General features: G+C 36.7%; 1 protein-coding gene across 1 annotated transcript in view; it reads left to right on the top strand.

The window, feature by feature from the left end:
- Positions 1–21,476, top strand: part of LAMA2 (laminin subunit alpha 2) — a 485,095-nt gene that overhangs the window by 399,367 nt on the left and 64,252 nt on the right. Inside the window, exons 41-44 of the mRNA XM_079780407.1 lie at positions 2,546–2,648; positions 13,874–13,990; positions 15,213–15,395; positions 19,458–19,612. Coding sequence (XP_079636533.1) covers positions 2,546–2,648; positions 13,874–13,990; positions 15,213–15,395; positions 19,458–19,612 — 558 coding nt within the window. The remainder of the gene's footprint in view (positions 1–2,545; positions 2,649–13,873; positions 13,991–15,212; positions 15,396–19,457; positions 19,613–21,476) is intronic.

The raw sequence follows: 21,476 nt of genomic DNA on the forward strand, positions 1-21,476 counted from the left end.
AACTGAAATTCAATACCCATTGAACAACTCCCCATTTTCCCTTCCCACCAGCAAAAGAAATCACACACACACACACACACACACACACACGCACACACACACACAACGTGGATAAATCAGATACACACACAACATGGGTAAATGTCAAAATAATTACCCTGCACAAAAAAAGCCAGAGTACATACTGGATGATTCCATTTATGTAAAATACTATAAGTTGCTACCTAATAGTGATAGAAAACAGATCAGTGTTTGTGTGGAGATTAGGGAAAGACAAGAAGTGGTCAAAGGAAGAAATTAAAAAGAATTGATGGAGCCCTAGCTGGTATGTCTCAATAGTTAAGGCATTGACCCGTATACCAGAGGGAATTGGGTTCGACTCCCAGTCAAGGGCACGTACCTCGCTTGCAGGTTCCATCCCCAGCCCTGGTTGGGGCAGGTGTGGGAAGCAATCTCTCACTCTCTCTCTCTTTCTCTCTCTCTCCTTCCCTCTCTTTCTCTCCCCCTACCCTCACTCTCTCCCTTCCATACATTCTAAAAAAAAAAAAAAATCAATGGAAAAATATCTTTGGATGAGTATTAAAAACAAAAAAAAGAGTTGATGAAATGTTCTTTACCTTGATTATGGTGATGGTTTCATGTTATGTCAAAATTTATCAAATTGTAAATATGTAAAGTTTATGCATAAATAAATTTGTAGAAAATGTAAAAAAAGAAGAGAAAGAAAGAATATTAGTCATCATAGTCCAACAATTTCCACAGTTCAGAATTTAGCCTCTTTCTAGATTGTCTGGTTCTTCTCCCTCTCTTCTTTCTTAACTCATTGTGTTAATTTTCTAATGCACAGCAAATCAACTCTCCCTCCTTTTCCCCTATGCCTCAATTTGCACAACCAAGATTAGCTTTAAAATTTTGTATGTTAAATGCATGCTAGATTATGTTTCTGTAGAAAGGCATTCATACCTCAAGTCTGCAAGGAAAGCTTTCTCTCTCTCTCTCTCTGGTTTGATCTAGTATTATGAATGACCCACATGAACTTGATAACTTAGGATCATCATGTCAACATTAGTTATTTTACGATAATAGTATTGGCATCTACTGAAACCTACTCCATCCCTATTCAAGTTGACTCCAAATTCTGCGCTTCTCTCTACTTAGTTTTCTCTCTCCTCAGTGTCAGACAGATAATCAGCTGTCACTCCTTCTGTTTTCAAATGCCAATAGGAGAATCTTCATTCTACCTTTTTTCTAACCTGTTTTGATTCAAAAAATTTGTAAATAAGGAAGTAAGAATGGCATGTAAATTTGAAACAAATATAGAACCTGAATGGGTAATTGAGGCTTATTTTTTTAAATAAGGTACACTGGATTTGTGCCATTTACATTGACACTTACTTTTTTTTTTTCAAGATAAATGACACGTGATGTTATTATATCTAATTCCCAAGGTATATACACACAATGTCACTTTTTATTTATGTAGATATTTCCCATATGTTCATTTGTAGATATCATAGCATTATATAATCAAGCTGTTCTGTAAACAATAGATTATCTAGATGAAAGCTGTTGGTATAACACCTTAAAATAAATTTTATTACAACAGTATAACGTTCTGTAATCTTCCCTAGTTTAATGCTCAAATAATGTGATTGATAAAGAAAAAGCTATTAAGTCGTTCCAATTGTCTTTGAAGAGTGCTATGTCTGGGATAGCCTGCATTCAGATTTATAACCTCGGCAGTAAGTGTTTAGCTCTTCCTGCACCCTGCAACACTTCTCCAATTTAAAATTTAACAAGATCTTATTTTATTTATCTCTTGGTATAAGGTATTATGTAATGATTGCTAAGGAGCAAACACTATTGAAATGGATAACTAGATATTCAAGTTAAACAATTCTTTCCCCATATCATTCTATTATCTTTGTGTCACCTCTTTAATCCAAGCCTTAATAAATACCCTTTTCCAGGAGATGATGTGGTTCAGAGATTGTCATTTGGAAGACTTGTTTTGTCATAGAGCTTTGAGATGAGTTTAGAAAAGGAGCAGTATTCTTCCTCATTTCAATACCTAAGGGACAAGAAATGCCCCCCCCCCCCCACTCCAAATGTGCTAAGGGATAAAGTCAGTGGAGGTGTTTAGATGTTTATTTGCTTGCCTGTTCTTCAGCCCTTGATGATACTGACCAGATATGTCCTTGCAACATTGCCAGTCTCCTGCTTTCAGCTACTTTTCCTCTTCGCTTCCATAACATTATAGTATCCTGGTTTCTCTTTGTCCTCTCTGGAGCCTCAGTCACCTTGCTAGCCCCACTTTCTATACTTGTCCCTCAAGTTTTGGGAACCCAAGGGTTCTCTTCTAGGCCTTCCCTTCGCCTACTGGTCTACTGACTTTAATCACCAATGTGTGCTGTTAACTTATCATTCTAAATCTATAGCCCAGAATGCTTTCCTAAAAGTAAACTCTGTAAAACAACAACCTGGTAGATACCGCTACTCCATAATTCTCCGGTTTTTGTTGTGACACCTCTTTTTCTGTCTCTAGGCAACAGGTCCTCAGGGTTCATTAAAGGAAGGTGCCAAAGGCTCTCTTCAGAAAAGCTTTGGGATTCTTAATGAAGCCAAGAAATTAGCAAAGGATGTAAAAGGTGAGTGACCCCTTTTTATTCTTATTTTCAGGTCAACTGTAGTTGCAATTGGTAAAACATTTTGTCACGTAATTGGAAAAGTGCAATTGTTTCAGCATGGTTTTTATTATTATTTTTATTGCCTGGGTTTAATGTAAGTAATCTTTCTTGCCAGTTTTGTAATATTCTGTCTTTACTCTCATCTTGCATTGGGTAATGTTTCATCATTTTAAACCTAATTTTTATAGTATCCTTTCACCAAATCTAAAGTTCAGTAACTTTTAAATGAATGTATGATAAAATGTTAACCACACAAAACTCCACTTTCTTCTGCCTTCAGAGGGATAATCACAAAGGAATGAATCAGGCAGATAGCACAGATGTCCTTGTGAAACTGTCAAGTTTGTTAGTGGGTCATATTTCTGAAAAGCTTGTACACCTTTTAAATACATTTTTATGTATTTATTTCTGATTCAAGGATCAAAATGAATAAAATATCTACACTGATGTAGTATGGGTTTTCTATTTAAAATGTTATTTAATTTAGCTGCTCTCTAATTAAGCTGTTATATTTATTATTTCCTTCAAATATCTCTTGTTTCTCATTTGAATTGCCTTCTCTTTCTCTCTCCAGTCTCACTTTGCTATTTCCTGGCTTGTATCCAGATTCCCAACCTTCCTGAAATATCCATGCTCCTTCCAAAACATGCTACCACTTCAAGCCTCCTTGTTTCACAGCATTAACCCTTCTCTCTGGAATGCCCCATCATCCCTCTTTCTTTTCATCTCACTCTACCAGACCTCACACCCCATCTGAATTACATGCCTCTTATTAGTGCATGCCTTTCTCATAGACTTTTCAAACCACTGTAGCCATGGGCTTCAAATTCATCTTTTTGAGGACAAACACAATATTTGTTTTTTAACTTTGTATGTCTAGTGAATAATATCGCAGTTACTTCTCAAGTCATAAAATAAACATTTTTTTAATAATTCTTTACCAACCTTAGAAAGAGAAAATGCTTTATAATTCTATGTAATAAAAGGCCAGCGACTGTAATGGCATAACGACTGGAACAACTGATCGACCAGTCACTATGAGGTGCATTGACCACCTCTCAGTCCCTCCCCGCCCAGCCTACAGGCTCCCATCGCCCCAGATGGTAAATGGGAAACCACGGGGAACCAAGGTGGGTGGCATCAGGGCAGGACTGGGGACTGGCAAGCAGGTGGAATGGCCTCTTGGTCCCTCCCCCAGCCCACAGGCTCTGATCAATTGTCCGGCGAACGGGGAACCAGGCTGTGTGATGGCGGTGGGGCAGAACAGGGGACTGGCAAATGGGCAGAAGAAGGCCCTGATCACAGGCTAGGCCTAGGTACCCTACCCATGCACGATTTCATGCGCTGGGCCTCTAGTCATTTATATTTGTCATTCTTTCAACTAATAGTCCATCATCTCCAATAGAAGCTGCTATGGAATGACACATTTTGTCTCCTATATAGATGGTACTTTGATAGTAAAGTGCTTTGGACTGTGTATCATGGGTGAAATAAGACTCCATATATACATAATTCTAGTCAGGAGATTGCTCTTGTAACTATAAAGACTCAAGACCTGTTTTCTATTGGACAAACTAAGTTGATCTCATTCATTTTGGGTCACTATTTGCTATCCAGTACCCTCACTGGAGTTGGAACTAGGGTGAGGTGAGCAAGGTGAGTGATGTGAGTACAGAGTCAGATCCTGTTTTTATTTCAAATTTCAATGTTTTGTTCATTATGGATATTTTTATTAATTTTGATTTTTTAAATATTGTATTAAAATAGTTATATCTTGATTACAGAAATTTTTTGGTGCCCCTTTACATTTCATACCTGAGGTTAATGCCTCAGTCACCTCAACCTCCTCCCAGCCCTGCCCTTGCCTCTATTTCCCCACAAACTGGTATTATACAAATTAAAAAAGAAATTCAATTTTAGGGATTTTTTCATGGGAAAAAGAAATCTAAGGGTAGGCATTGTAGAACAGGTTAGGAGAAATGTTCATTAGTTTAAATGTCTATTTTTGTACTTCAGGTAGTACATTATTTAAAGTAATGAAACCCACAAACTACTCAAGTAATAATTCCCCCAGAAACCCAAGCCAGGGCTCTGACGAAGATGGGAATGTTTTCTTGCTACATTATGACATTCCTCTGATTTGTGGCCAATTACACAAGTTATAAAATGGCTGTTAATCAGGGAAATGCCATATATTACCACCAGGAACTGCTGAAATAGGCCCTACAGAGCAAAACTCTTGACAGCAGCTATTAAAATAGAGATTTAGTCATTTCTCTCTCTATGGTGCCTGGAGTTAGAAGGAATAAAAATTGTGAGGGCAGTATATCCTCCATATTTCTAATGTGTTACTTGGTTCAATTCAGTAAAATCCAGTGAGTCTGTGAGCTTTAGTCATGAATGACTTAGTGCTGCTCTCTGCCATTTTTATGCTGTCCTTGCCTTGAGGGAGTCTGGACTTGCCAGGAGCAATTTGTTTGGCTCTTTAACTTTTGAATATACATTTGTTAAAAGCAAGTTTGCCCTTGTGCACATTTCAGATTTGAAGCCAGTCTACATTGCACTGATTGAATGTCTATGGAGACAGAAATAGTTTTGTTGATGGATATGAGGCTTGGTTCAAATTGATGATTGAAAGAGTTCAAAGATAAATTAATACCGCTAGGTGAATTAATAATACTTTTTAGATTGACAAGAGATTTTTGTTAATAAAGTAGCCAGTTAAGATTCTTATGCAGTGTGCACAGGACAAGAAATGAAATTGAGGATGGTATATTACAAGTCTGAGAATACTACAATTTTACAATTATATATCTTATCACATGTAAAGTAACTTTTCAATTTTATTTACTTCTCAGTTTATCCCTAATTTTTGTCTTTGCCAAAATTAAGTTAAATTATTTAGTTACTTAGGAGCAGATAACATGTCTCTGAAATGGAAGATACTCACATGAAATAAACCTATCAATTCCCAAGCCCAAGAATATTGAATCAGTGGATTGCATGGCATGTGGTGCTGTTCAACACAGAACAGTGCCAAAATTATTCCAAACATTAATTTCTATCCAGCTAATCAGTACTTTCCTACTATACTGTGTCCTACAAACACTCGGTCATTTAGTCAGACAATTATATCAGAAAGGTCATACTGTCATGAACATACATAATAAAGTAGGCCTGGCCCATGTGGCCCAGTGGTTGAGCACCAGCCCAGGAACCAAGAGGTCACTGGTTTGATTCCTGGTCAGCGCACATGTCTGGGTTGCAGGCTCAGTCCCCAGTAGGGGATGTTTCTCTCTCATTGATGTTTCTATCTCTCTATCCTTCTCCCTTCCTCTCTCTCTAAGAAACAATAAAAACATATTTTTAAAAATGAATATAATACACTTTCAATTACTAACCTGTTAAGTTTCTATGTTATTATTTTAGATTAGAAAGAGATTAAACAGGAATATAGGAACATAGGAATGCAGTGATGTTAAACCAAAATATGATACAGGGGTTAAATTTTGTCCAAAGCATTCTCTTACTATTAAAGGTACCCTCCTTTTGAATTCAGAATCAGCCTTTCTGTAGGCAGGCATGTGGAAGACAAACATAACTGCCCCATTGATTAAAAAACAAAACTAAATAATTTTGAACCATATGGTTGAAATCAAGCCTGGATCCTCGAGCCTACCACGGTCTGGGTACAAAGCAATCTTCTCCTGTAGAAATTGCTGATTCCTGATACAGAGTGACAGTTCCTCCTTTGGAGGGTGAATAGAGAAAATCAAGGAAATAAAAACACTTTGGACTCTTTTTAGTAGTGAAAATGAAAGGAGGCAAAATAATGGCCACCAGGGGAGCTATTTGGAACCAAAGGGTACTGGTCTTGCTTAAAGGTGTTCAAATTCAATTTCTTTAAGAGTGCCTTGCCGGCCCAAACCAAGCAGGCCTGCAGGCCCACAGTCAGCCTGCAGCGCTTGGAACTACATGCAGCTTTGATGTCTGGTCATTTGGGTTTCTGGTTCCACTGGCTGAAGAGAGGACTCCCCTCTCTCCTGATAGCTTACGTCTTTGAAGATCCTGCCACCAGACAAGTGCCCCTTCCTCCTCTCCTCAGGCTTCCTACTAGGACCCTCCAGTGTGGGGAAGAGCATATTCAGCTGCAGCTAAACAGCTATTGGAGGGCCTATCAGGCTCTGTGCCCATGTGGAACAAGATGTAATTTGGCACTTTTGGGTCAGGGCAGGGTTCCTCAGTAACATGCCTCTGTATAAACACAAGTCCCATTAAGTGACCAAAGAGGTCCCCATGCATGGTCAGGGAAAAAAGAGGCAGTCAAAGATAGTACAGGTCCCAAACTCGTGACAGTAACTGGGGAAAGGGAAGCATGGGAATAACATTGAGAGGGCTAAAAGTACAAAATAATGGAAAGACTGGGTGTAGCAACTTCATGAAACCCGTTGGCAGGAGTCCAGGCACAGGGATGCCAGCTCTTGCTTCTGCACAGGCCTCAGGAGCCTGCGCTGGGCCTTAGGGGTGATGTAGAGAGCAGGCTCTTTAGATATGTCAGTATTAAGATAACAAAGGACTATAGAAGTAGATGAAAAATTATAGTAAAGTGACTTGAGGGAAATTGTACCTCTTCATGTTCTTAAAATATCCAAAGATAAAAAGGTAATGGAGCATAATAAAATTAATAAGTTATAAAGAGTAATCATATTATATAATTAATAAAATTGGCTGTCTCCGGTATATAAAAAAAATCATGTAAGTCAAAAGAACAGTAACAACTGGAATAAATTGCATGTATTTAAGTGGAACCAATACTTTAGCCCAGATTCATCTGGCTCCAAAGTTTATGTTTTTAACCACTGCTGAACAGTAACGACGGACTTCTGCCATAGTCCAGAAGGTGACACATTAACCTTCATAGCCCTAACAAATGTTTGATAAATGAATGAGTAAGTGGATGAATACCTGAGAGTAGAAGGAATCTCTCATTACCAGGAAGGCCAAAATCAAGGTTTCTACGTGACCTCGGATAGATTGGTCCCTTGCCTATTCCAGACTGTTTGCATCAGAACTACAAATAGTATCACTGCAGAGTTTAACCTATTTTCTAATTCAGAAAGAGCCTCTAGAACAAAAGATGAGGCACATTTGTAGGAAACAGGAGTTATGTGCATTAATTAAATTTTGTTTTACAATGAATTCCTAAAGACAGGATATCTCTTCAATTTTTGATAAAGGAGCAAATAAGAAGTGATAATGAGTGGTAGTTCATAATAAGACACATGTCATGGGAATGAAAAAATTCATTGCAAAATGTTATCTAGATGGCAATTTGAACAGGTGATTATATTTAACCAGAAGCTTTCAAAATTAATAGCAGGTCTACAACTTTCACCCTTGTAAATGAAGCATTCTTTCAAAGTATTTATTTATGCCCTGTTCATATTAAGAAAAAAATAAAATTTCCATTTGAGGAACTTAGCTAGATGATTGTAATAGTCAAATAAAATATTTTCATTAAATCTGAAAATGTCATTCTTGTATTTAGTTGAAAATGAGGGCTATATGCATATGTTCAGAGAATATAAAAGGGAAATAAACAAAATTAACTCTGGTTCTTCTTAAATGGATTATAAATAACATTATTGAGAACTGGCAAACACACCAGAGCAATTATCAAATCAATGTGAATTATTAAACCAATGTAAGTTATTTTGTTTTTGTTTACTAACTGCCTGTGATAAATCCAATACTTTCTCAAACATCCTTCAATTATTTCTCATATCAGTCATCTGAAGGAAGGTGTTATTTTCCTTTTATACAGGTAAAAAGTAAGGGAGAGAAAGCAGTTGAATGCACATCTTCCAAGTCTGCAACCTATAATGATTTCATGGCACACACTGCCTTTTCTAAAGGCTAGAATTTTGGAAAAGAAGACATTATTAATGACCAAAGAAATTACTTGTAACAGCTTTATTTTGAGATATATATATATATGGCGTAGTTCAATGTTACTAGTTCTAATTTAACTAAACTCTAATTCAGATTTAGCACAGTGTCAGAAACATGGAAAACATGAGTGAATACATATTATAAATGGAAGCAACTTACAACTCTATCTAGTGAATTGCATTCTAAATATGTTTATCTAGTGTCTTGTCAGAGGTTCTGCAACAAAGGGAAATGATATTGTCAGGCATGTCCACTGTCTACCCTTGCTGCCCTGTTTTCCCCCCTCACTTTATGGGCTTTGTCTCTGTCAAACCCAATGCTGCATGTTGGTCTTCCAATGTGTGAGGGCAGGATGAGAAAGGGAGAGCCAAAGCTGAAGAAATGAGTATATGTAGGCTTTGAGGTTTGGTAGTGTGATACCTACAGCGAAGATAAAGAGAATGATATGGCTACAGCTAATGGGCATGAGAGCTGAAGAAATAAGGAGAAGAAAACCTACAAAATGTCACTGGATTATAAATCGGATCCTTTTTCTTGTTCTCTACAAATGCAAGTAAAGCATTGGGTTGGATTCTCTTAACTCTCAATAATTCTGTTTCTTTGGCCATGTTACAGTCCAAACTGGACCTCATACATTTTTCTTTACATCTTGGTTATAGCTATACTCTACCTCATCTATCTTTTCATTTAAAGCCAACCCTGAGTGCTTTTTTTTTTAGGTTTTCATTACTATAGTTTTGTTAGTTTTCCTTTATAAAATCTGCAATTCTTCTCTATACACAACTTCTACTCACCTATTTGTATTGACAAAGCTATAAAGTGTTTAGATGTGGCTTGAGAAATTCTAGAAACTATTTTGAAAAATATGATCAGAATATAAGAAAGGATAGATTAAGAAGGAATCAAAGTTAAATAGCTAAAACATAGAAATCAGGCAGGTCAGAATATTCACATTTTTACTTTTTTTAAAAATATATTGTTGCCAAAACCGGTTTGGCTCAGTGGATAGAGCGTCGGTCTGCGGACTGAAAGGTCCCAGGTTCGATTCCGGTCAAGGGCATGTACATTGGTTGCGGGCACATCCCCAGTAGGGGGTGTGCAGGAGGCAGCTGGTCGATGTTTCTCTCTCATCGATGTTTCTAGCCCACTGTCCCTCTCCCTTCCTCTCTGTAAAAAAATCAATAAAATATATTAAATATATATATATATATATATATATATATATATATATATATATATATTGTTATTGATTTTAGAAGGGAAAGGAGAGGGAGAGAGAGATAGAAACATCAATGATGAGAGATAATCATTGATCGGTTGCCTCCTGCACACCCCACATTGGGGACTGAGCCCACAATCTGGGTATGTGCTCTGACCAGGAATTAAACCATGACCTCCTGGTCCATAGGTAGATGCTCAACCACTAAGCCATGCCAGCCAAGCTCACATTTTGGCTTTTTAGTACAGAAAGCAAAGGATCAAAATTACTGTTTTGGTACTTGAAGGACAGCAGTAACAATGTTCTTCAGACCAGTCTTTCTTCTGAGTAATTGGCATGATGGCTCAGCCAGTATTGGTTATCAGTATACATAAAATGGTATAAACCAAGTAATGCCCTTTATTTATTTACTAGAGGCCTGGTGCACAAAAATCGTGCACGGGGGGGAGGGGTGGGGGGGCGGTCCCCTCATCCCAGCCTGTACCCTCTCAAATCTGGGACCCCTCGGGGGATGTCCAACTGCCAGTTTAGGCCCGATCCCAGGGATTGGGCCTAAACCGGCAGTCAAACTTCCCTCTCACAATCCAGGACCACTAACTCCTAACTGCTCCCCTGCCTGCCTGTTTGATCACCCCCAACTGCCCCCCTCTGCTGGCCTGGTTGCCCCTTACTGCCCCCCTGCTGGCCTGGTCGCTCCCAACTGCCCCCCTGCCGGCCTGGTTGCCCCATGCAGCCTGCTGGTCAGTCATTTGGTTGTCCCTCACTAACCCCCCTGCCAGCCTTTTTGCCCCACGCAGCCTGCTGTTTGGTCGTTACTGTTACTGTGACGGTGTCCCGGACAATTTGCATATTCCTCTATTATTAGTATAGATTTTTAATTTTTTTCTTTATTGATTAATGTATTACATATGTGTCCTTATCCCCCCATTAATCCCCACACACCTCTCCACTCATGCCCTCACCCCCCTGGTGTCTGTGTCCATTGGTATTAATGTTTTTTCACTCTACACAAATATCTTTCCTGCCAGAATATTTTGAATGCTTCATTATGTTTTTTAAATCCAATCCAATCAAGAAGCTAAGAAACGAAATTTGTATCATTCCATTTCCTTAATTGACAAAGACTTTTCAAGTGAATATTGAAAGAGCAGTCCTTTAACTATTCTCAAGAAATTCATATAGATATCACAGTTATTAGACTGGCTTAATTTCTGAAAGTATACTTGTAATAACCTATCCAAAGATTTCATTTTAGTACAATGAAAATAACAGGTGTTTAAAGAGATGAATTGTGATTAACATAGGAGAAAATCAAATTCCTTGCAAAGTATATTTTGAAGAACTACCATTAAAAATAATATCATAGTGACTGAAATAGACATACTGATATTTTTAGAGTCATGCATTGCTGGAATATTTTATGCTTTGTTTTTCAGTGAGGTCAGGTCTTTGGCTGAGAGCTGAAAAGCTGATGCATTACACAATATCATGTGCCTATATTACTGTAGGATAACAGTGGTTTAATCTGTCTGCCTGAAAAACTCTTATATGAAATGAAGTGGATCATTAATTAAGGTGTTCAGTACTCTTTCACACCCAGAACACTGATGGTTAAGAGTACTTTATCTTCCTTTCCCTTTCCTGTTCTTCCCAGATGAAAGCCAATAAATGAAGATTGTTCTCCAGGTGCCAGAGGTCTGCTCAGCCCCTCTAAGAACTCAAGAAAATTTAGCCAGAACATTCAAGTATAAAATGAAAGGTTTTAGTACACCACCCTTCACACCACCATTAACTCCCTACTTGTTCAGTTCCTAGTTCCTATCTGTTATAAGTCAAGGCTTTCTGATATGTTCTTCCCCACCCATCCACCACCGACTCACCCTGTCTTGCATCTTTTCATAGAAAGGACTTAAGATTCTTTCTTTCTTTCATATCAGCACCTACTCATCTGATTTTTTCTAAAGACTGAAATATATACCATTGCATGGACATGCCATATTAATATAAAAAGTCCCCTAATATTGAGCTTATTTGCTATTATAAACAAAGATCTTAAGAATATCCTGGAAGATATACATTGATATACTTTCACAAGTATATTTGTAGGGCAAATTTCTGGCAGTAGAACTGCTGAGCCAAATACATGTCTATTTAAAACTCTCATAAACTTTTAAATTGCTCTTCCAAAAAATGGCATCAATTTGCACTTCTACCAACACTTTTGTGAATACTTGGTATTATCAGACATTTAACTTTGACTAACCTGATAGGTGAGAAATGATATCTCACTGTTCTTTTGCTTTACAGTTCTTTAATTTTGATAATGTTGAGTGCTTTGTTTTAATTTGGTGGTTGGTTATTCCTATTTATTTTATTATGAACTATGATTTCTATATTTTGCTCATTATCTTTAAAAATGTGGAACATTTTGCACATTTGCCTGCCATTTTGCACATAGGCATTGCTAATGCTCTTTGAATCATTCCAATTGGCTATGGATATATATATATATATATATATATATATATATATATATATACACATATGGATATATATATATATATATATATATATATATATATATATATATGTAATATTTCTTATGTGAGGGTTATAAGATTTCTTTAACTGTGACCAATTACTTTAAGTAATAAAGGAGAACATGGGAGGAAAGAAAGGGAGAGAGGAAGAGAGAAAACATAGTATGGGGAGTGAATAGAGGTGGGGAAGAGGGCTACTGTCTAAGATGCTGTACTACTCCGTTTTGACTACCCATCCCTAGTAAAATGCAGTAGTTAAGAACATAATTTCTGGAATGAGACTGCTTGGATTTGATTCGCAACTCTGCCATTTAATAACCATGCAAATTTAGGAAGCTTATTTAACTTATCTAAGCTTCAGTTTCCTCATTTGTAAATTGGAAATGGTAACAGTACATACATCCTAAAAGTTATTGTGAGGATTTAGTAAAATAATCCAACAAAGCTGATAAACACCAACCCTGGCAGGTCCACGCTGCAGCGACTGCCAGTCCTTCCTGTGGCTGAGCGCTGCCCAGATCAGACCAGGCGGAACTAGGGCGCCCTCTCCTTCCTGGTCTGTTCTCAATGCGCCTCTTTACTGGGGGACTCGGTCTTTTATTTATGTTTTGCATTTCTGTGGAGTTAATTTAAACAGTTCGTATGCCTCTCTCAAGGGAACAAATGTGATGATGTGATGGTATAATGAACTATTTAAAAATATATTCAAGAGACAATCTGCTTTATTCAGTCAGGAGAGGTAAAAAGTATTGTGGGAAGCATAGAATTTTATATATTTTATTTATTCATTTCCTCTGCTCACTAATAAACATTGTGCAAGAAAAAGAAGACAGATTCAATATTCACTTACATTTGGAGTTTGATACAAAGTATCAAAGTAGCAAGAAAAAACTTACATAAAGCTTATTTCAAGGCAATTTGTAAAATAGGATTTTCTCTATTAAAAATATGACAGTTTAACAGAAATGTGCAAGAAGATGTTTTTCCATTCCTTTGATTTATATTGGTTTCAAACAAATACTAATAAGTGATGTTTACTGAAATTGGGAGATTCTGCTTAATAATCCTATCTATTTGAGATTTTTAACAAGCTAATCCAATATTCCATAATGGTAATATTTTTTTAATGTGACATTAATGGGAGTGATGTCAAGAGGACATCATTACAGATAGAGTAAAAGACTGATTTTTTGAAGTTTTTCTCTATAGAAAATCATCAAATTGAGTCAGATACCAAGAAGAAGACATAGTTGTTGAACATTTTGAAGTATCAAATGGTCATATAAACACATTTTATATTATGCTCTGAAATAAATATATTTATGGTTAGATGCCAATAAAGTAAATTAATTAAATCAATTGTCTTGCTTTTTATAAACTTTGTATTACAATAACCTGAAATTGTATGTCCAGATATAAACTCAGATGATTAAAATTGTTTTATCCTTTCCTTTTGTTTTGCTTTCTGTTCACAGAAAATGATGACGATTTAAATGGCTTGCAAACCAGATTAGAAAATGCCGATGTTAGAAATGGAGATCTCCAGAGAGCTCTGAATGACACTTTGGCAAAGTTATCAGCAATTCCAAATGGTAAGTTTTTAGGACACTACAAATTGATGCAGTTGTTCTGAACTTTTAAAAATATTCTATTTTTTACACTTTTCCCAATATTACACTTCTGTTATAATATCCTCCAGGGTCCTCTATGCTGTCTCAAAGGGCAAGAGCTCCTTTTTTATAGCTGCATAGTATTCCATGGTGTAAATGTACCACAGTTTTTTATCCACTCATCTACTGATGGGCACTTAGGCTGTTTCCAAATCTTAGCTATGGTAAATAATGCTTCTATGAATATGGGGGTACATATATTCTTTTTGATTGGTATTTCAGGATTCTTAGGATATATTCCTAGAATTAGTTGGGTTAGATGGAAGTTCCATTTTTAATTTTTTGAGGAAACTCCACACTGTTTTGCACAGTAGCTGTACCAGTCTGCATTCCCACCAGCATTATTATCCCCACTTTACAGATGACAATCTGAGGCATAGGATACTGGCGGTCACTGTTAAAAGTGACATACATGAGATTTGAACCCCAAAGTTTAACTTCAGAGCTTGTGGTCTTAACAACTAATACTAGTAAACATACACTAGTAAGCATCTAAGTCTACAGTATATTTTTTATACAAATAGGATCAAGAAAACAAATGCATGTATTTATACAGTGCAGAAAATACTAAAATCTTAATTATTTTTACTTTTTTAAGATGAAAAAAATCTGAAGTAACACTCTAGATTTTCATATCACCTCTTTGGTAGTAAGGAAGTACATAGAAAATTTCTATGGGTGAAAACAAATGTAAAAAACATGAGCACATAGTCTTATATACCTGAAAAAATATGTGATCCATCTGTACACTTAAACAAAAATACATTGATTCCCCCCTTCCCTGTGAATGTGCAGATTAAATTTTAAGCCTACTTTTTATGAAGCTTTAAGACAGGTAGATAAGTTTTTTTTTCTCTTTAATATGTTTAACAGCAAACCACAATATACCCTTCTACAGTGAACATTTAGAATTAGCACTTTGCTCTCCTAAGAGCTAATCAAGTATTCATAGCAAAGGTCCCTGAGAAAATTTCATTGAGCTAAAATTTTATTTTGCTGCAACTGAACGCGACAAAAAGTCAGGCTTCCTCTTCGTAGGTGTGTTCCCGAGGTCAGCCAGCTGTGGCCTCGCTTTGACAAGCATGGACTAAGCCACTAACTCCAGACCCTTTGTTTTGTTTCTCAAACGCTCTTCTGCTGACAGACACAGCTGCTAAACTGCAAGCCGTTAAGAACAAAGCGAGACAAGCCAACGACACAGCCAAAGATGTGCTGGCCCAGATTAAAGATCTCCACCAGAACCTGGATGGCCTGAAAAAAAGTTACAATCAACTAGCAGACAGCGTAGCCAAAACAAATGCTGTGGTAAAAGATCCTTCGAAAAACAGTAAGATCCCCTTTTTCATTTTGATTATGTCATTTATTTCTTCACACTAAAAGAGTACTGGCGTAGACCGTCAGAGCTGGAGAAGACCCTCGTGGTGATGTAGTCTGGCTTCCTCTCTCCAAAGACTGGGCTCAGGAACTGAGTGTTCTGCAGCTCGGAGCTAGAATCCAAGCCTCCCCGCTTTACATCAGGGCTTCTTCCCTCCCAAGTGTGTCCAATCGAAAGGAAATTAGGAAATCCCTAAGTCTGCATGGTATTTGGCATAGGGATTCCAAATACTTTTTAATCCTTCACTGTAATTGAAAACGCATTTGTACTTGGGAAAGTAATATCCTCAAAGCTGGTGAGGTCCCATGGAGCACAGAGGTCAAGGAGCATTCTAGCAGGAACGTGACATTAAAATGGCATCAACTTGAAATACTTTCACATTCAAAAATATGCGTGTTTTATTATTTAGATTTTTTCAGTTATTTAACATTTTCAGGAAATTAAAGCACTTATCTAGTTTACAAGAATATGTCTTTACATCTTTTGTATATTGCATCAAATTATATTTAGTTAATAAGGATTTACTGAGAAATGTGGAGGAACTTAATATACCAGTAATGGTAATTTAATTGATTAAGTGTAGTCAATTAACATTAGGATTTATATATATATTTCCATTCTGTAAAGTGATAAAACATCATCATAATATGTGACACTTGATTTTTTGGACTTGTTACTCTCAAGAGAGTAGCCCTCTTTATATACCAACATTATCATTGGGTATCAAAATATTTGTAGAGTACAATTACAAGAACCCTGTTATTGACATCATATGTTATGTAAGTAAGAGCCTGGTTTTTCACACCACAGCCTCGAGTAAAATGCTAATGATGCTGTGAAATAGTAGGTACTACAAGCATGACTCCTTCATGAGCAAAGAAGGGTGCAAACATATAACATGAACTTCAGAGCGAGGGAGGATTTATTCCTCGCCATTTCTTCAAGAAAGGAAATAGATGCGATACACTGGTTTTGTTCATGCATTCTTATGTAAGCCCAGATAGAGCTTCTCCCTGGACTTCAACTCTCCATCTGAATTAATGGTTCACATGCATTCCAAGTCACATTAAAAAAAATGAATGAACTTAAGTTTTAAAGTAAATAGAATTCTCTCTTTTACTTATTTTATAATTTAACATGCCATTTCATTCAATTTCAGATTGATTCTCAGATGATAGCAGCCTTCTCATAATATTTATCTCTAATTTTTTTATCCTATCCTCTATCAAGATAGTTATTTGTAATATTAATTCAAAAGGGCCTATTTTCTTTTAGAACATTATAATAAAATTTCTTTTAACATGAATAGTGGCCTCTAAATGATATGTTTTTGTGTACTTTTACTTGATAACACTAGTTTGACTTAAAATGGGATGCATTTGTAATTAATACCTGTTGTGAAAAGTATCATTTTGTGATAGCTATTAGTTTATAATATGGATAAAAAATATTTCCTCATGAATTTTCTAATTCTTTTTGTTTTACTTCCATATGAAATCACCTGCAGAAATCAGTATGTATATGTTTACTTACATACCACCTAATAACTTTTATGCTTAACTGCCTATTGCAAAAACTTCAGCTTTGCATGTTACTATGTTTAGGTGTTGCTTTAAACATTGTATAGCTGTTCTTTCCAGTGTCACAGTATTCATGTGAGATGTAAAAGGAATCTTTCCAAAAAGTCAATATGTGAATGTATTTGATGTACTTCTAGAGAAGTTTATTTAGAGAAGCACATAATAAAATAAAATGAAATCTTAACAACTAAGCAACCACAAGAATATAAAAATATTCTCCTTAAACATCCCATGGTTTAAATTCAAAACCAAAAATAAAACTGCAGAATAGAAAATAATAATAATAAAATCCAACATATCAAAACCTGAGAATGCTCTCCTCAGTGGAAAAATGAGTGCAATTTACTAAAAAAGCACTGAAATGAACCATTTAGACAATTCTATAAGTAAAACAAAATAAACTAACTGAAAGAAAGAAGATGAAAAAACATTAATGAATTAGAGGACAGAAACATAATGGACTTGGTCAATCTGGGTGGTGGATCTTTAGGAATATAAAGGTAAAATATTTTAGATGTGTGGCAGGCTTAATTTAACACACACACACACACACACACACACACACACACACACACACACACACACATAGGCAAAGTTCTCCAGGAGACATAACTAGATAAGAGAGGAAATTTAACACATACGAGGATACTTGGCAAAACTCTATGCTTATAAATTTTAAAGCTTAAGAGAGATAATTTTCTAAAAAACATTGTCATCAAAATCTATCTTAGGATGTTATTTTAAAATCTACAGCCAAATAATTGTAGAAGAAATAAGTTTTCAAAAACTGCTGCAGACTCAATATCACAGATGATTTAATTTTAAACCTTCAAGAAGATCATTTCCCTTTCATTTAATCTGCTCCAGAAGATAGAGAAGAAAAAAGGGAGGGAGTGGGGGAACCTGCAGACCCATTTTGAAACATTTGATAGAAACTTCTAAGAGCATTAGAAGAAAATGATCCATTATTTGCCTAAACCTAAATCTTTGCTTAACCCCTTTTTTCTCTTATCAATTTAATCTAAAGCATTTTTTTCCTAAATTCTAGAATAATTCAGAGTAATATTGTAGAATTTAAGAAAGAAGAAATGGACAAATGCTTTATTAAAAAGTTACAAAATGAAGGGTAACTGTGTTTATGTTGAATTATCTAAAAAAAAATATGTAACAAGGGCTTTGATCCCGATAACCTACATCAGGAAGAAAATACTCAGTTCATGATCTAGCAACTCTATTAATTAATGTTAACAAGAAACCTATGTTGTTTTAAACATCACTAACAATGTAACTCATAGTTATGGCCAGGAGTTCAAAATACTTAGTTTAAACCCAGTTTAAAAATAATAATTTCCTTCCTTTTGAGCACATTTGATTAATTTCTGAGGATTCGTTCCCAGTGGTGCAATGTCAGCCAGAGAGCAAATCATTCATAGTCTAGCAGAGCATATAGCCTTGGACCTTAAGCAGTTTCACTTTTTCATCAAGGTCCCCATGACAGAAAACAGAACAACACCTGCTCCATCAAATAATAAATGATACAGTTTGGATAAGACTGCCAGCATCCTACAGATAGAATAATTGGTTTTCCATGTGTCATTTGCCCTCCTATGTAAAGCACATGCTGGATGTATATGGATCAGTGAAAAAACCTTCAGTTATTTGGGGGTTATACCCCTTTTGAAATTGTCACCATCCAACCTTTTTTTTTTTAACCTACAACAATGGCAGTTTAATATCGTTCAGTGTAACAGAGAGAGCAGGATAATCAACTGTTCTTCAAAATGAAAATGAACTGCAGCATGATTTAATTAAAGTCTAAAATAGGCCTTTAGTCTAAGGGTTGTTCAACATTGAAGGGTTTCCAGAAGACATTTTGATAGCTTCTCTATTTCAGATGTGCAAATAAAGAGAGTGAGAGAGAAAAAAGAAAACCAATTTTTTTGTGACAAGCCTGATTTAAATACAGGTCTGGCTTGGACAGACTTAGGTGACATTTTAAAGACACTTTCATTTCCCTGATTCTATGACTAAAATTCGATTTTGTAAAGGTTAGCTTTTTGGCTGAAGCTGGAATTAAACATCAAATTAAGTTTATCATATTCTCAACCTTCAGTGCTAACTTTCACTTTAATCTCAAAGCCATTGTTGGCCTCCTTCTCTAACAGCCCCTCTGGCCTGCTTGAGTCCCAACTAAAATATTCCCTTTTGCCATCACAAGCTGCTTCAACAGTCATGGCCTAGCTTCTGTCATGTGAATAAGATTAAATTCTTTTAATTCTTTAGTTAAGCATACTGCCATTTTCCTTTGGCTCTGTGTGCATGTGTGCACTTGTGTCTGTATGTGTGCACATGTATGTTTTCGCATGTGTGTGCATGTGTATATGTGTCTGTTTGTGTGTGCATGTGTGGTATGTGCTAATCTTGTTCCGTGCAGTTGCAGATGCAGATGCCACAGTGAAAAATCTGGAACAAGAGGCTGATCGACTGATTGATAAACTCAAACCCATTAAGGAACTTGAGGATAACCTGAAGAAAAACATCTCTGAGATAAAGGAACTGATAAACCAAGCCCGGAAGCAAGCTAATTCTGTAAGCTGTTTTTGTTTTCAGCATCAGTAACTGGTTGTGTTGTTGGTATTATTTCCAGAAGGAGTATCTTCCCTCTATGTGTCCTGTTGAATGATCTTTGGTTCTTTTTCTTTAACTTGAAGTTATTTTGGGGGAAGGTTAAATATTTTGTTTTGTTTTTCATAAATTTCAAGAGGTTCCTTGAGAAGGGTAATCACTACTAATTGTTTTAGAAATTGAAATTTTTGACATTTTTTATTATTTAAATAGAGTAATACAAATTGCAAGAATGGAAACCTTATTTTTTATACTAAAAAAAGGGTGGATGAGAGTGACTTGCTCTTGATTGAAGCAAAAAAAGCCAATCAGTGAGGTTGTAGCAGGAAAGAATGAACAAGGTTATAGGAAGCAATAGCAACGAGGAACCATTATTTTCTATATATTCTTTTGTCTGAGTATAAGCAACAACAAAAACTATTTTTATTACAAGCAATTTTATTGTTTCTTTTTATTTTGTAGTAAGAATAGGAAATACCTAGCTGGTCTCAAAATGCTGGTCTTTATTGACAACTAGAAGACAATTAGAAGCAGAACTTTCTAGAACATAGCATCCTAATGAACAAGGACAGAATTCTTAATGCCAACATGAACCTCTCTAGCTGAGTAAACTTATCCCATGATGGTTTTAGAAATAGAAAGGAAAAAACAAATTTTCATGTTGCCAGGTTTAAACGCAAATCTTTTTAGAGACCCAAGTCTTCCATCTCAAAAGTTTTGTTTTCTCAACAACTTTCAATAACCAGAAATGACCTTTGTTAATCCATCAATTTATATGTTTTAGTAGTGGCCAAGGATATAAAGCCCAGTGACAATATATCTGTTTTTCTGCTTTAGACTTATCTAATGCCTCTAAAGAAGGTCAAGACAATAAGTTCAATGTGTTCTTTAAAAAGGAACTCATAACTGACTGAAGAGAAACTTAGAAAATGACAAAAAAAAAAAAAGATTAGTGAAGATGATGTACATAAGCTCAGAGGAAAAAAAGTGAGTAGGGTTGAGAAGACATTTATTGAGCTCCAATATGAAAACCATGCAGGCGGTATAAGGGCAGGTGGTCATTGTATATGCAAAGCAGTAGGTGAACATAAATCAGATCTTACTACAAGATTTGAAGTTTTATCTAAGATTGTAGAAAAACCATCTCCTTTGTTCAAGGCTACTGGCTATGAGTACTCAAAGATGAATGAGGAATGCACCAAGTTAATACTATAACTAGAGGCCCGGTGCACAAAATTCATGCACAGGGGTGGGCAGAGTCCCTCAGCCTGGCCTGCACCCTCTCGCAATCCTTGATCCCTCTTGCAATCCAGAATCACTAGCTCCTAACCAGTGGCCTGTCTGCCTTCCTGATCACCCCTAACCACTCGCCTGCCTGCCTGATCGCCCCTAACAACTCTGCCTGCCTGCCTGATTGCCCCTAACTGCTCCTTGCCTGCCTGATGGCCCCTAACCGCTCACCTGCCTGCCTGATGGTCCCTAACAACTCGCCTACCTACCTGATTGCCCCTAACTACTCTCCAGCCTTCCTGATCGCCCCTAACCCCTCTGCCTGCCTGCCTGATGCCCCTAACTGCTTGCCTGCCTGCCTGATCACCCCAACCACTCTGCCTGCCTGCCTGATGCCCCTAACTGCTTGCCTGCCTGCCTGATTGCCCCTAACTGTTTACCTGCCTACCTGATCACCCCTAACTACTCTGCCTGCCTGATCACCCCTAACCACTCTGCCTGCCTGCCTGATGCTCCTAACTGCTCGCCTGCCTGCCTGATCACCCCTAACCACTCTGTCTGCTTGCCTGATCACCCCTAACTGCCTCTGCCTGCCTGC

Source organism: Cnephaeus nilssonii (genome assembly GCF_951640355.1).
Source record: "Cnephaeus nilssonii genome assembly, chromosome: 9".
NCBI classification, from domain to species: domain Eukaryota; kingdom Metazoa; phylum Chordata; class Mammalia; order Chiroptera; family Vespertilionidae; genus Cnephaeus; species Cnephaeus nilssonii.